Raw genomic sequence first — 14891 nt, 5'->3', positions numbered from 1 at the left:
AGCAATACTTTGGAAATCTGTAGTGTAATAATCTCTACCTCAAGATGCAGTTTTATGTGTATTTAAGTGTTACTGCAGCATCTGTTTCATCCAATATCTTTTCATTTCAGAGCTCAGGCAATTGCTATTGGTCAAGCATTAGTGGATGGACGATGGTTTGACTGTGTAACCCATCATGATCAGCTCTTTAGGGATGAATATGCCTTATACAGGCCTTTGCAAGTAAGTGAATGTAGCACTTGCCTACTTCAGCATTGCCAATTTCTGGTTACACCACAATAATGAACAGTGTGGTTATATATATTATAGTTGATAATTTAGTTAGTTGGCTTAGCCTTATCTCCAAAGCCCCTTAACGTGTTATTGTCTCCCAAAAACCTGTCCCCATCTTTCCTGGAACACCCATGTTCGAATCCCTCCAATCTGCTTTCTGTTCCTGCCACAGTACTGCAGGGATGAGAAATTTCCACCTTTTGGTGGATTTCTGACTTTTGGATTACAGAGCCTTTTAAATTTTTTCCCTGAACTCTGCCTGGCCCGGGAGAGTTGTCACTCAGCCCATCTTTCTTTAATCCGTAACCAATTCTGACCTAACATTGACTTCCAGTTAATCCAATTATTGCCCCGATTATTCACGTTCTGTGACTGGGAGATGCAGAGGCCATGCCCCGCTACTAGGTGAACTCTGCAGGGAGCCTTCCTGCACTGGGCCGTTTTCCTGGTGCTACCTCTGCTGCAGGAGTTGCTGCCACTGGTGGAGGACGGCTGGATCTTCTCCCCAGTCTGAGGCCCTGATCCAACCGCAGTCTGCACTTTAACTTCAGTTTCCGTTTCCAAGATCGGGGTGGGGGATTCATCCAGTTGCGATTTCTGCCACACCCTTGGTAGCAGTCACTTTCTGCCTCCACTGGCTGTATGTACTCTGGATCCCAGTGCTACCCAAGTGCTCAATGATGGACGCAGCTATGCTCCCAGCCTGAGGGGCCTGAGCCTGATTTCCTATCCCTGGGCAGGTTTCTCGTCCTTCCCAGGCAGGGGGGATCTAAGTACCACCGGCCGAGAATGAGCTGTAGCTGGGGGGGTTGTGGGGGAGAAGAGTTGATTAGAATGTGTGCATGGATGGGGAGAAGAGACTCACTTCCATCACCATGGACTATGGAGAGCTTGGCTGAAATCTATATGAATAGATAAAATAATGACATTTTGTTTAAAATATTCCTATTTATATAATGTGTTATTATATGTTGATCGTAAAATGCAAACTTTAATTATTTCCAAATATTATTACATAGCTTTATTGCTGTTTTGTTTTTGCTGGCTTATGGGGTTACGTTAATTTCCAAGAGTATTTTTTAATGCATTTGTTCACGGAACGTGGGCTTCATTGGCAAGGCCAGCCTTTGTTGCCCATCCCCAGTTGCCCTTGAGGTGGTGGTGAGTTAAAATGGGGTCACGTTGGAAAGTAGTTTGCAAAGCACAGCTGTAGTCCTTTGCTTCACTTTGTACATTATGTACAGAGGTCAAGTTCTGTTGTTCGTATGGACTTCATCCTGTATTACATGCACTGACTGCATTGAATGCTGAATTGCTGAGGTCACTTTGGTGATTTGATACAAATGCATTGGTCCACAGCCTTGACAGTAATAGAAGGCAAGCTAATGTTTCTACCCATTCGAAGTCTAATAATTCCATCCATTTGAAGTAGCCGAGAAGCATTTGCATTTCACTACAGATTATAAAAAGTGCTATAATTACATGATTCCTTGTCACAAAAAAAGTCAGACCTTTTTTCTTCAGCCAATAATTTTTAGGACTTTTTGTCTTCAGCCACTTTCACCCTGGGTACTGAAACAGCTCTTAACTAAGTCATAATGACATCCTATGTGGCTGTGTCAAAGATAAACTTTCCCTTCTTATCCTTCCCGACTTGTCTGCAGCCTTTGACGCAGTTGACCAAAGCCTCTCCAGTGTCATCCAGTTAGGTAGGATTGCTCTGAACTGGTTCCATTTTTTCTCCATCTAATCATAGCCAGAGAATCATTTGCAATGGCCTCTCCTCCTCCTATCATAGCTCCTACCACTTGTGTCCTCCAAAGATCACTCCTTGGCCTCCTTCTATTTTTCTGAAGGCACAGCATTAGTTTTCACATGTATGCTGATAACACGCAGCAATACCTCAGTATCACTCTCTCTCTGTTGCCAAATTATCAGACTGCTTATCCGACATCCAGATCTGCATGAGCAGGCGTTTCCTCCAGTTAAATATTGTGAAGACTGAAGCCATTGTTTTCTGTCTCAGCTCCAAATTCAATTCCCTAGCTACGATTTCTATCACTCACCATGACAACAGTCTGAAACTAAAACAGTTTGTGACTTGGTGTCACAACACCATCACTAAGGCCACCTAAATCCACCTCTGTAACAAGGCTGGACTTCAACCCTGTCTCAGCTTATTTGCTGCTAAAGCCCTCACACATGCAGTTGTTACCTCTAGACTCAAATATTCCCGTGCATCCCTGGCTAGTCTCTCAAATTCAACCCTCTGAGGTCATTCAAAGTTCTGAAGCCTGCATCTTAACTCGCAGCAAGTCTGGTTCCCCTATCACCCCTCTGCTTGCTGACCTGTATTGGCTCCCGGTCAAGCAAATCTCAATTTTAAAATTCTCATCTTGTTTTCAAATTCCCCCATGCTCTCGCCCCTCCAATTCCACAACCCTAAGATATCTTAGAATGTTCCTCTAAATTTGGCCTCTTGTGCATTTTCAATTTTGCTTGCTCCACCATTAGTGACCGTGCCTTCAGTTGCTTAAGCCTCAAGCTTTGGCATACTCTTCCCACACCTTCTGCCTCTTTACCTCACTTTCCTCCTTTAAGGACACTCCTTAAAAAACCTACCTCTTTGACCAAGCTTTTGGTCCTCTGACCTAATATCTCATATGTGACCCAGTGTCATACTTTGATTATAATGCTCCTGTGAAGTGCCTTGGGATGTTTCTTTATGTTAAAGGCCCTATATGAATACAAGTTTTATTGTTATGCTAATGAAATTTGCTGTGCAATAATTGAGAAACTGTGTGCCTTTCTGGTTTAGTTTTACAGTAGTATTAATGTTAATCACACATTCTAAATGTACCTAAGACACATTTAAAACAAGAAAAAAAATTCAAATAATTTGAACCATGTCAGGCAGGGAAATATAAGCAAACTATCCTGACTTGTTCAGCTACAGGACAAACCTCTACTACAACCCGGGGCAGAATTTTCAGTTTGAAGCGTGGGGGTGCGGGGGTGGGCCCTGCATGTCCGCGCATAAAATGTCGCGTGGTGATGTCGAGCGAGTGTCCTGGCGTCACCGCGTGCCATCGCGATATTTTGCTGGGCGGGTGCGTGATGATGTCCAATGTACGCCTACTATTAATTAATGGGCCAGTTAAGGCCTTTTAGTCTTCAATCGACAGCGATTTTTAGGTGCCCATGCGATCTTCGGATGGGCGCAATGGGCAGGCGGGTAAGAGACTTTTCTATGAACCTCATCCAGAGGTGGGATAAGAGGGCTCAGTGGGGTCGTCAATCTACTTTGTGGAGTATTTCTTGGAGAAAGTATTTCAAACTTGCCTGTGTGATCTGCAGTAGGTCAGAACGCATTCCAGCAGCTTTCTGTGTACATTGAACCTTCAGTCAGCGCTCTGCAGTCAAGAATCTTTTGTGGGCCTGTAGCTTTCCGGAAGCAAGTGCAAAATCTGCCAGGTCATCAGCAGGAACAAAGGGCCTTGTACATAAATTTGAATGTCCAAACAAACACTCGTGACATTTTTCTTAAAAATACACATGCAGAACAAACAAGCCACCCTCAGCCATGGTCACACATCTGATTTCTAATTTTCAAATCAGATGTTCTCCCAATTGCAAAACAAAACTGTAAGCAAGCAAAAATAAATTCTAAGGACCTAATCTAGGACCAACACAAAAGCGCCACTGAGAAACCCGTGGTGTGCCTAATGTGCCTTACGTTTCCGTTTGCGGGTGCTACATCTTGGTGCTACCCCATTGCTCAGTGTGGCATCTGAGACAGCCTGCTGACTCTGCTGTTCTGTTGGCCTCGATGACCTTGGCGGTCATCCTTTGGCCCCTGGAACCTGTGCTGGGCCCGCCTGGGAGGGAACTGCCAGTTCCACAGCTGGCATCTCCCCAGTCGTCGCAGCCTCACCGGATGATACGGTCACTGGGAGAGGGGTGGAGGAGCTGGTGCCCTCATCCGGAGCGCCGTCAGATCAGGCAGCTGCTACGGTCGCCTCGGACCTCCCTGCTCACTGTGGATGGACGGGCAACAAGCTGGGAAGCTTGAAGCCCACACCATCTCCTGCACTGACCAGCTGTGGCCAATGTCCCTGTGAGGGCTTGCAGGTCCGAGCGCAACCCCTGGTAGCCCCTCTCCATGAGAGTTGCCACTCCATGGAGGAAGCATGAAGCATGATTGCATCAGTGATGCTCCGCGTGGACTCCTCCACCACAGACACCAAACGAAGCATAGCCTCGTATCACTCCCAGTTGCTTCCGCATACCTGGCCGCATTTTCTGCAGCTCCTGCGTCGCGGACGACTCTAGAGGCACATCATCAGGCTTGTGAGCTTGTGCCTGGTGCCCTGCAGTCCTCCAACTGCTGGTGCCATCGGCACTCTCTGTCTCTGCCAGCTCCTCCAGCGACTGTGAAGTGCCCTCTCCACTGTGCCCCGGGACTCTAGCTGATGATCCAAAGCCCACCGAGGTGCTAGTATCTGTGCTGGTGCCTGCCTCACAGAAATGGTGTGACACAGGTGAGACTTGAGGGCCCTCAGGTGTGAGAGGGGGCATCTGCAGCTCCTCCTGCCAGCCATGCTCTGATGATGCTGAAATGAACAACAAGGACATTGGATCATTTAGCGTGCACACTGTGACACACTTCATCCCTTTCCCCCTTTCTCATTATGCGCTCAACCTTCCAGAACCAATAGACACAAACATTGGTGGAGTGGTAAATAGTGAGGAGGATAGCCTTACATTACAGGAGGATATAGATGGGCTGGTCAGGTGGGCTGATAAATGCCAAATGGAATTTAACGTGGATAAGTGAGGTGATGCACTTGGGCAAGACAAACAAGACACGAGAATACACGATGAATGGTCGGACCGTGGGAAGTAACGAGGATCAGAGGGACCTTGGTGTGCATGTCCACTAGTCCCTTAGGTTGGCAGGACAGGTACATAGGGTGTTTAAGAAGGCATATGGCATACTTGACTTTATTAGCCGAGGCACAGAATATAGGAGCAGGGAAGTAATGTTCCAACTGCAGAAAACGCTGCTTAGGCCACCGCTACAGTTCTGCGTGCAGTTCTGAAATGTGCTTTATGGGAGGGATGTGATTGCAGTGGAGAGAGTGCAGAGGACATTTACCAGGATGTTGGCTGGCCTGGAGAGTTTCACTTATGAGGAGTGATTGCATAGACTGGGGTTATTTCCCCTGGAGCAGAGGAGAGTGAGGGGTGACTTGATTGAGGTGTATAAACTTATGAGGGGCATAGATAAGGTAGACAGAAAGGAACTTTTCCCCTTGGTGGAGGGATCAGTAACCAGGTGGCATAGATTTAAGGTAAGGGGCATGAGATTTACAGGGGATGTGATGGACAACTTTTGCACACAGAGGGTGTTGGGAATGGGGAACGCACTGTCTGAAATGGTAGTAGATGCAGAAACCCTCATAACATGTAATAAGTTTTTGAATGTGCACTTGCGATGCCATGACATACAAGGCTATGGGCATAGTGCTGGGAAATGGGATTAGAATACTTAGGTACGTGTTTGACCCATGCATCCTCGAAGGGTCTTTTTCTGTGCTCCACACTTCTGACGCTATCACTCTATGACAGAGCAATGTTGCAACAATAAAAAATTTAACAATCATCAGTGCTATGGATATTAGGAGGACATTGTGGATCTCACTGTTGGCCTCAAATACTTGGCCGTTCCACCCCAGCCTTACCAACACCAGTTGACCTGGGTGCATGGTGCCTCTCAAGCTCAAGGGCTTCCTGCTCGAAGCTGCTTAACATGAGGTGGTGTGCCTGGCCGCTTCCAGACCTCGCACGCTCCAAGGCATTATGAGCATTCTTCTCCTGAGAAAGAGAGAACACCATTCATTACAGCAAATTGTACATGGACTCTGCATGCGAATGCTGCACCCCCAACCACAGTGGGCCATATCAGGCCTTCAGTGCCTCCTCTCCCCGCTACTGCTGATCACTCACACAAAGATAGTACACCTGCTCCCAATTTCCCCAATGGCCACCTTGGACACATGCTGCGTGCATCACTTTCGGAACCACACGGTCTTTGCTTCCATAGCAAGGACATGCAACTACATGCAGCATCGAGGGCAGCAGATGGCTCTTTGCCACAGCGCCTTGAGGCTCCCCTTCTATCATCTCATCACCCTGAATAGGACATATGCTGGAGTTCTGAGTATGCGCCTAGCTGCATCTCCTGTAGGTTGCCCCCAGACTAGTCATGTGCAACTAGGAGCAACACATGGTGCGGGGGAGAACTCATCTCCTCATGAACCACTCAGGCTGATCTAAGCATGGGCACTATCTGCTTGCCCACCCAGCGAAGGAAGAATGCCCAACATGATTCAATGCAGTCACGACAGTAAGACTTGGGAGGGGGCGGTGGCGGGGTGGCTGCGCTTCAAAGGCTAAGGCTACCTGCTGGGTTAAATGCCCAACGCCAACATGGTACTCATCCTTCCAGAGCGCAACAAATCGTTGAAGCGCTTACGGCACTGGATCCAGGAGCGCCACACCACGTCGTGGGAGCTCACCACCTCCTCCCAGGCACATTTAGTCATGTCGGGGGGCCTCCTCCTCCCATCCTTGGGCACCAACAACTCCCGCCGTGCTGCCACCTCCTCAAGGAGGGCAGCAAAGCATTCATCTGAAAAGCGAGGGGCACCCTCAAACTGGACATTGTCACCAGCCTACAGGAGGCTGCCAGGCCTTTTAAACAGACTGCCGGGTCGCCATTGGACCTGGCGGCCTGTGCACGCCCGCTGCAACCTGCACACTCCTGCTCTCCACGGGACACAGCAAATACGCTGGGCGGGCCTTAATTGACCCGTCCACGTAAAATGGTGGTGCGGACCCAATTAGGGGCGGCGATCAGGTCCACACCTGCCTGCACCCGCTCTTATCCCTCCCACCAACCCCCCACCAAAACAATGGAAAATTCTGCCCCTAGTGTTGGCTGCATTCATCTTATTCAATGGCATTTTCTTTTGTAAGCTAACATGTTCACTTTAGCTAAATAAATTTGTTTTCACTTTCAGATAGATGGGCTTATTCACAAATATTTGAGTTTGGTGGTAAGCCTGGAACTCTCATTCTTCCATGTCAAAAGACTTATTTGTCACCATTTTGCTAGGTAACCTTAATGTTGGCTTTGGAAAGGAGGCCTGGCCAACTTGTTTCCAGTCCCTTAAATACAAGATCAGGAAAAAGAGAAGAGGAGACTGGAATTTTGCTCTTCAGCATGAAATTCTAGTGAAGCAAGACATCTGACTATCCTGTCAAATTTGCCCCAGCTTCGACCAATTTTCCATGTTCAACGTTCATCTCATGCGCGTGGTGAGCTCTGAATGTGCTTCCTGCCACCAAAAGATAACCTGCCAGTGTAAAAGCACAAAAGCCTGGCAGCATTGCAGCAGATGTGATGAAGTACCTTAAAGAGGCAGATATTCCCAAAGGTGACAGCCTCCAAGACCAAACCTTTGGCAGGTCAGTACTGGACCAGACTTGGTAGGAGAAGAGACTGTTACAAGACCCTCCCCCTTTGGCAGAGGAGTTCTGAACCTTTACTTCTGCTTCCTGGCACTTCCTTCCACTTGGTGGCTCTGGACGAGGGTGGTAAGTGTGGGAAATGGATGGGAAATCCTCTTGGGACCTGGCCCCTAAGCAAAAGCTGCCATTTGTGTGCAGTTGGCAGGGAAATAATGGCCAGTGGCCTCTCAGGGTTTGGGGGAAGAAAATTGTGATCAGAGCAGTGAGGTGATAGTAGACCTCGCCACATGAATTTTCTTTAATTCCTAACACAGCCCTGTTCAGTTTTGCATAGGATCCCAGCCAAATCACTTATGTTGAAGCTGTTCCTTTGATTTTTCTTGATTGTCAGTTGTTTTGCTGGATGCTGTGTGTATTTTGTGTTCTCATTTTTGAGAAAAGGAAAACAATTGTTGATTCTCTACCACATTCCCCTAATCATGCTTGGGGGTATTAAATTTCAAACTTCCCTGTGTGTTAAACAATAAAGAAGCTAGAGAATTGAAAGTGGTGTCTAAGGAAGTTATTGAACAGTGGGAAGTACTTTTATCTATATGTTCATGTTTCATGCTGAAAAAAGTTAGTTTGTGTTAAATGTAGCATCTGAGACTTTCCATTTGAACACTGACATTTATAAATAGCCTGTTTCAAATAATTACAAATTCTAACCTGCCATACGAAGGAGCAAGATTTGGAAGAGGAACTTTCTTAAACCAATGTCTTGAATTCCAGAGTACAGAGTTTTCCGAGACACCCTCTCCAGACAGCGATTCAATAAATTCGGTCGAAGGCAATTCTGAACCATCATGGTTTAAGGACATCAAGTTTGATGACAGCGACACTGAGCAGATGCAGGATGATGGAGACGAAATCATGCAAAGTAAGTCATATTTTTAAAGATGCAGCAGGTAAAGTTAATTCTTTATACTGAGAGGTGGAAAGAAGCGAAAGAGCTTACATTTTAATAGTATTTGGGTATTTTTATTGCTATATAGAGAACAATTAATTTGAAGCATATAAAAAGCATTTTTTTACATGTATATAGTTCTTGCCAAATTAACTTTTTTTCTCAAAAGAAAGGGAGAAACAAGAACTTTTGGTTAGAAAAATTGTTACTCAGTAATCATCCTAAGGGCACTTAAGATGCTTCTGTATCTGAGGAATTGGTGAAGCACATTTATGAAACTTGAATGGAAAATGGAGAAAAAGTTCTGGTCAGTTCTAATAACCCTTTTATTTCTCAATCAGTTCCTTATCAATCTACTTATCAATCTGCTGGCAAGCACTTCTTACCTGTTGATCAAAATGAAGGGCTGAGGCTCTCCCATTAATACATGCTACACCTCCACACCTACCTGACTTGTAGTCACACCCTCCTGACATAGTTGCAGTAACTGTTTTTTTGCATGACTGATATTTAATTGGATTATGAAACTGCAGCTTGTTTAATTCCCTGGGATAGCAGGGTTTGAATGCGAGAGAAGACTAGAAAGTATGTTATGCCCTGGTGATGCAAATACGAAAATCCATCAGAGCTTTGACATTTGCGTATTTCTGAAAACACCTGATCAGTGCTTTTAACACAGTAACATCTTTTAAGCAAGCTATGCTTTTCCTCAAGATTTTAAAAAGAAATATAGACTAGCCAAGGAGTAGCAAAAGAGCCTATAATTAATTTCATTAGAATTTGGCAACACAAAGGAGTAATACTTTGAGTAAAGTTTCAGTCTAATGTGTAACTTCACGACAATCCTAACTTTGAACCTTGGTTTTGATAAATGGAGTAGAGAAGCTGCACAGTGTGTTAGAATTATAGCAGTAATTGGCAGAAACATGGATAGATAGGACCCATTTTAATTCCATTTCCATACTCTGCTGCTGTGGAGTGACGCTGAGAAGACAGTAAGCAATTACCCACCTGGATGGAGTGGGAGGGGAGTGTTCAATCCTTTATGAAGAGAGGAACATAGAGAAGGTCACTTTCCTGCAAGAAGTACATGAGCCAGGAACATCAAAAAAGAAGTAAAACAAGAGACACCAAAAGATATTACAGCTGATCTGGTGAGGCCTGCCAGAACTGCTGTTTTGTAAATATCTATCGGCGATGTGTACATGTGAGAATTTGTGTAGTAATGTCCATTGAACATGTTCTATTTGTAATGATACATTTACACTTTTTGTACTTCATTTCATAAATTATTTAAAGTTCATCTTTTGACATATGTAAATGGGAAGTTTTAAAGAAGTTAAAGAACTTTGCCTTGTATAGCTTCTTTGGTACTTGAACACTGTACATATGTGTGGATGTTTGCTGTCCATTGCTAAATTCTAACATTGGTTAGTGGTGTTTGCTCTTCTCTATTGTATGTTTTTTCCACTTCCTATTTTGTATCGTGCAGAATCGGTAAGGTTCCCTGTCCCATGTACTGATTGGTATATTCTGTTTCTTAAAATGTATAGTTAAGCATAAAAAAAAACTACTTTAAGCACCATCACAATCAGCACACTTTTAATGGTCTGTTTACAGTGCAGCCAAGAGTTCAAATCAGTCCATTTCCTTCTGTGGACAATCTTTATTTCTAATCCAGCATAGAATGTATCATACAAGTAGTATACAGTGTATACTATTTCCAGTTTTGCTATTTGAGCATTGTTTGTGTTAGAATGGTAGAAATATGGTTGCTCAAAATACAGAATACATGCTATTTCATATTGTGTGGTGTATTTATATTCTATCTCTAGTGGCCATAGTTGTGAGAACTTTCATGACTGTTATTTGTACTGTTGCCCTGCCATGGATTTATGAAGCATTTATGTAAGTGGCAAAATTATTACCATAAGTTTAACTTTTAAAAGATGTTCCCTTGTGTTCCTGTTCCTTCCCCTTAATATGCTGTTTTGGATACTTCAGCATGTAGGTTTTCTGCAAGGTTACTTTGGTCATGAAAATAGCTGCTTGTATTCTTGTCTTCTTTGATGTGGAGAACTTTCTTGTGTTTTGAAGTCTGAAGAAAGCTGCTAAACTGAACTAGGTAAACAGTAATAGCTTTACAATGGCATGCAGTTGGCCAGCAAATGTTTGATATTAAATAGACTCTAGCATGCATGTTACAAAAACAAATTGAGGTCAAAACACTATACATGCACTAAATAGTTGAGTGACACTGTATTGAGGAAAGAGAAAAAGAGCTGCAGAGCTGTGGTGAAGAAGGAGAGGAACAAGAATGTGAATGCCAACATGACATGATGATATTTTAATTTTATTTTCAGCTGCATTATCTATTACAGGAGAAAAATAAAATGACATTAACAGCGATGGTGAATCTTTTTGAAATTGTGCCATTAAGTAACAAAACGTAGACTTATCTGATTGTTACATGCCAACATCAGTGAGACTTCTCGCTTCCCTGTTTTATGGTGTCTGCCTTTCCCTGTTCCAGGTCATTAATTTTCCCATTCCAATTTGCAGAGTCATCTAAATGGGAGGGTGTCCAAGATATGAGCCAAGCAAAACACAGACTTCAAGTACAAATGTGGCTTCATGTCATGGCATGCAAGAATCTCGAATTGCTACTAAATACCTTGGGCAAATTAAGATTTTCACTTTCCACTAGAATTAACCATTCTTGCAACTTTGGGCACCTGTGCCATTGATCCGTCACCACTGTGATACAGGCTATATTGGGTCACAACAAACTGATTCAGAATTGAATACCAAGCGTTTAGTGTTAAATTAAAAAAAATACAAGCCATAACCTGGCTTGGTACACAATTTGCATGTCATAGGCTGAAAGTGCTTTGCTTGAATTTCCACGAACACGGTCATCATAATTTTTTACAGGCTTTTCCAGCCCTAGCAAGCGTACATCAGTAAGCAGCTTTCAGTCAGTCGTGGACAGCGACTCTGCAGCTTCTATCAGCCTAAATGTGGAACTGGACAATGTCAACTTTCATATCAAGAAACATTCCAAGTACCCGTATGTCCCAACACATCCAGCAGATCAGAAAGGTATGGAAGGGAAAAAGAAACACAATGATAGAGAGAGTGGTAGGAATGAAGTTTAGTTCTTTACTCCAATGCTTTGGAAGAAGATAATGCCCAAGAAGAAGTATATGTGACTGAAAGTTTAGCAATGGTTGACATCTTATGGTTAGTAGAGTTTAGTATAGAGTTAGTAGAGTTTTGAAGCTTGCTTTTACTTTGAGGAAAATCTTCATTAAAAAAAATGTTTCTGTAATTTTTTTTATTGGAGAAGTGAACCTAATGCCTTTGAATACTGGACTGTCTTTGCACCTTGGCTTGCCAATGAAACAGTCCTGATTATTTTTCCACCTCTTGCCCAAACTCCTGCACACTGCTTTATCACCATTCCCTGTACAAAAAAAAGATTAATCTGTTAACTAAGTTCTGTAACTTTTATTTCCAGATTTATGCATGATAACATTTGTTTTTCTACCTGCTTTGCAGCCAGCTTTTGCACTCTGACTGACCTAGCACTCTGTGGATGACATGTTGTTGTCTTTTTGCTATGCTGGATGCCTACAAAGCTTATGTCCCTGTCCTTGTTTATCTTTTTCATCTTTTCTTGGCCTGTCAATTTTAAAACCACAGTTACTTCATTCATTTACTATCACAGTACTGCTGTTGTTTAATGTCTCCTTGTATTTCAGTTTTCCTAAGCTAATGTCATCGTTGCTGCAAGGCACTGTAATTTGCTGAGTACAATGCATCTATATGATTTTGGTGCTGTGTTTTCTCTTATCCTGTTATTGTGCTAAACCAAGGTTTGTCTAGTCTCCTCTGTGTTGCTTCTAGATAGCCAACTTTTGCACACAAACCTTTGTTTGAAAGGGGACCCTTTGGGATATAGCTAAGACTAAATGGTTTAGTATTTTACCTTTTTGAATGCTTCAATTTTCAGAAAAAAATACACAAACTTTTATTTTGTGTTAATAAATATCTATAAACAAAATTGTTTTAAAAAATGCTGATTTCAATTCCAATAGCCATTTGCAGGCATGTGGACTATATCTTGTAGTTAGCTGCTAGCTGACCTATGTCAATTTACGTCCTTTGACAGAGTTCTTGGTATCTGAAGATGGAGTACAGCAAGTCATTGGTATAAGTGATGCTTTTATTAAAGGTAAGTAAAAGTTTAGGTGTAAAAGTCATAAAGATAATAACTACAGAATGGTTTGTTAGAGGGATCTATAACCATAACTATGAACTTGCCTTAAATGCCTGAAAGATTTAAGTAAAATTTGCAAGATATATGGTTGTTTGTACTTGTATGTAAACTTAATTGGTTACACTCCTCCCTCTGAGACAAGATTTAAGTCTATCCCAAAAGCCTGGATTTAATCTAGGCTGATACTGAGGGAAGTGAAATTTTTAGTTGAGAAGGCCCTGCCTGCTTTCCAAATGAATGTAATCGATCTCATGATCCTATTTAAAGATAAGGGGTCTCACAGTATCTCAATGAACATTCCTTCAACGTCACTAAAACACAGATTATCTGGTCATTTGTTGTGAGTGACTTCACTGTACACAATTGACTGCTGCATTTTCCTGCTTAGTCGTGACTGTACTTCAAAACAAATTCATTGGTTGTGAAATGCTTTAAATCACCCTGAAGACGCGATAAGATGACATAAAACTGTCAGTTCTTGCTTTTTCTCATCAGTTGAGCCATATGCAAGAACCAGATTACTTCTATGAAAAAAACAAAGAATATAGATTTCTATTGTTGAATTCCATTAACTTGTCTGCTAATATTGACAGCAGTAATTTCACAACTCTGGTCATTCATTGTATCTTTAAAGTTAAATCATATTCCAGAATGTACTTAACAGAAATAGAAATTCTGTTTCTGTGCTTGCCAACAGATAATTTTCAGCCCATTCACTTAAGTAAAGAGGGCTGCTGAATGTCGAAGCTGTATTTTTAACCCATCGTTCCTGAGAAATATTTATATGCTGCATCTAACTAAATCCTGTGGTTTTTTAATCAGCATGGTATAAGGTATAATAAAATACTTGCATTTATGTGGCACCTGTCATGGCCACCAGACGTCCCAAAGTGCTTTACAATGATTATGTAGGAAACGCAGCAGCCAGCTCCCACAAACAGCAATGTGGTAATGACCATTTAATCTGTTTTGCGATATTGCTTGATGAGTAAACATTATTAAAATGTACCAAAAAAAAACAAGATCTTAATTTCTGCAATTTCCTTCTGAGCTGTTGAAAGGTATATTTTAAATTATTCCTGCACTTTGTCTTCAGAATCTCTCTTTAATCGTCGGGTTGAAGAAAAATCCAAAGATCTCCTTTTTACACCACTTGGGTGGCATCACAGCTCCCTGGAACACCTTAGGGAAGAAAATGGGGAGAAACAAGCAATGGAGAGACTACTGTAAGTGCATATGTTAAAGCTACAATATGATCTCTTGTAGCTCTATTGTAATTTTTTAAAAATAAAAGCTTGCTTTGCTCAATGTGAGGCAGAAGTATGAAATAATAGATGCACCTACCCCTTCTGGTATGTTATGTTAGATCTATGTTACAAAAAAATGCAGCTTTTATGTTTAAAATGCATGAAGCACTGCTTAAAATGTTTGGTAGCTTCTCTATCCTCTGTAGAAAGAAATGGAAAATCAAATTTCATTTGAAAGTTTTAAATATTAATTTATTTTAACATCTATTTAAATTGATTGTAGTATGCAAGAAATTGAACTAGCATTTAAAGTTAAGGTGAGCAATAAATAATTTGTTTGAATGGTTAGCATCTATATATGGGAAAAACAATAGTTAATTTGTAGTTGTCCATTTTTTGACATTTCTATTTTAGTAGAGATCCAGGTGTTCAGGAAACCTTTCATTTATGTAATATTTTGAAAGCCAGCACTTGAATCATCACCATTTTCATAATTGCTAACATTCTAAGCAGGATTGTAATTATATGATGGAAAATATTTTTAATCTTGTGTATGCATTAAAGATGTGCAGTTTTCAGTTCAAATTTACATTGTAGTAAGAGTATG

At 42.2% G+C, this 14891-nt stretch overlaps 1 protein-coding gene across 3 annotated transcripts in view; it reads left to right on the top strand.

The window, feature by feature from the left end:
- pikfyve (phosphoinositide kinase, FYVE finger containing) overlaps window positions 1–14891 on the top strand; it is a 173703-nt gene that overhangs the window by 87105 nt on the left and 71707 nt on the right. For 2 of the 3 annotated variants that reach the window (XM_078551726.1, XM_078551725.1), the window contains exons 10-14: window positions 111–222; window positions 8581–8728; window positions 11690–11857; window positions 12930–12992; window positions 14134–14263. In XM_078551726.1, the coding sequence (XP_078407852.1) occupies window positions 111–222; window positions 8581–8728; window positions 11690–11857; window positions 12930–12992; window positions 14134–14263 (621 nt within the window). The remainder of the gene's footprint in view (window positions 1–110; window positions 223–8580; window positions 8729–11689; window positions 11858–12929; window positions 12993–14133; window positions 14264–14891) is intronic. The other variant, XM_078551727.1, reaches the window with a different exon arrangement.

The sequence above is a fragment of the Cetorhinus maximus genome, chromosome 11 (genome assembly GCF_964194155.1).
Source record: "Cetorhinus maximus chromosome 11, sCetMax3.hap1.1, whole genome shotgun sequence".
Classification (NCBI taxonomy): Eukaryota; Metazoa; Chordata; class Chondrichthyes; order Lamniformes; family Cetorhinidae; genus Cetorhinus; species Cetorhinus maximus.
The sequence above is the reverse complement of the archived record's forward strand: the minus strand, read 5'-3'. Positions and strand labels throughout refer to the sequence as shown.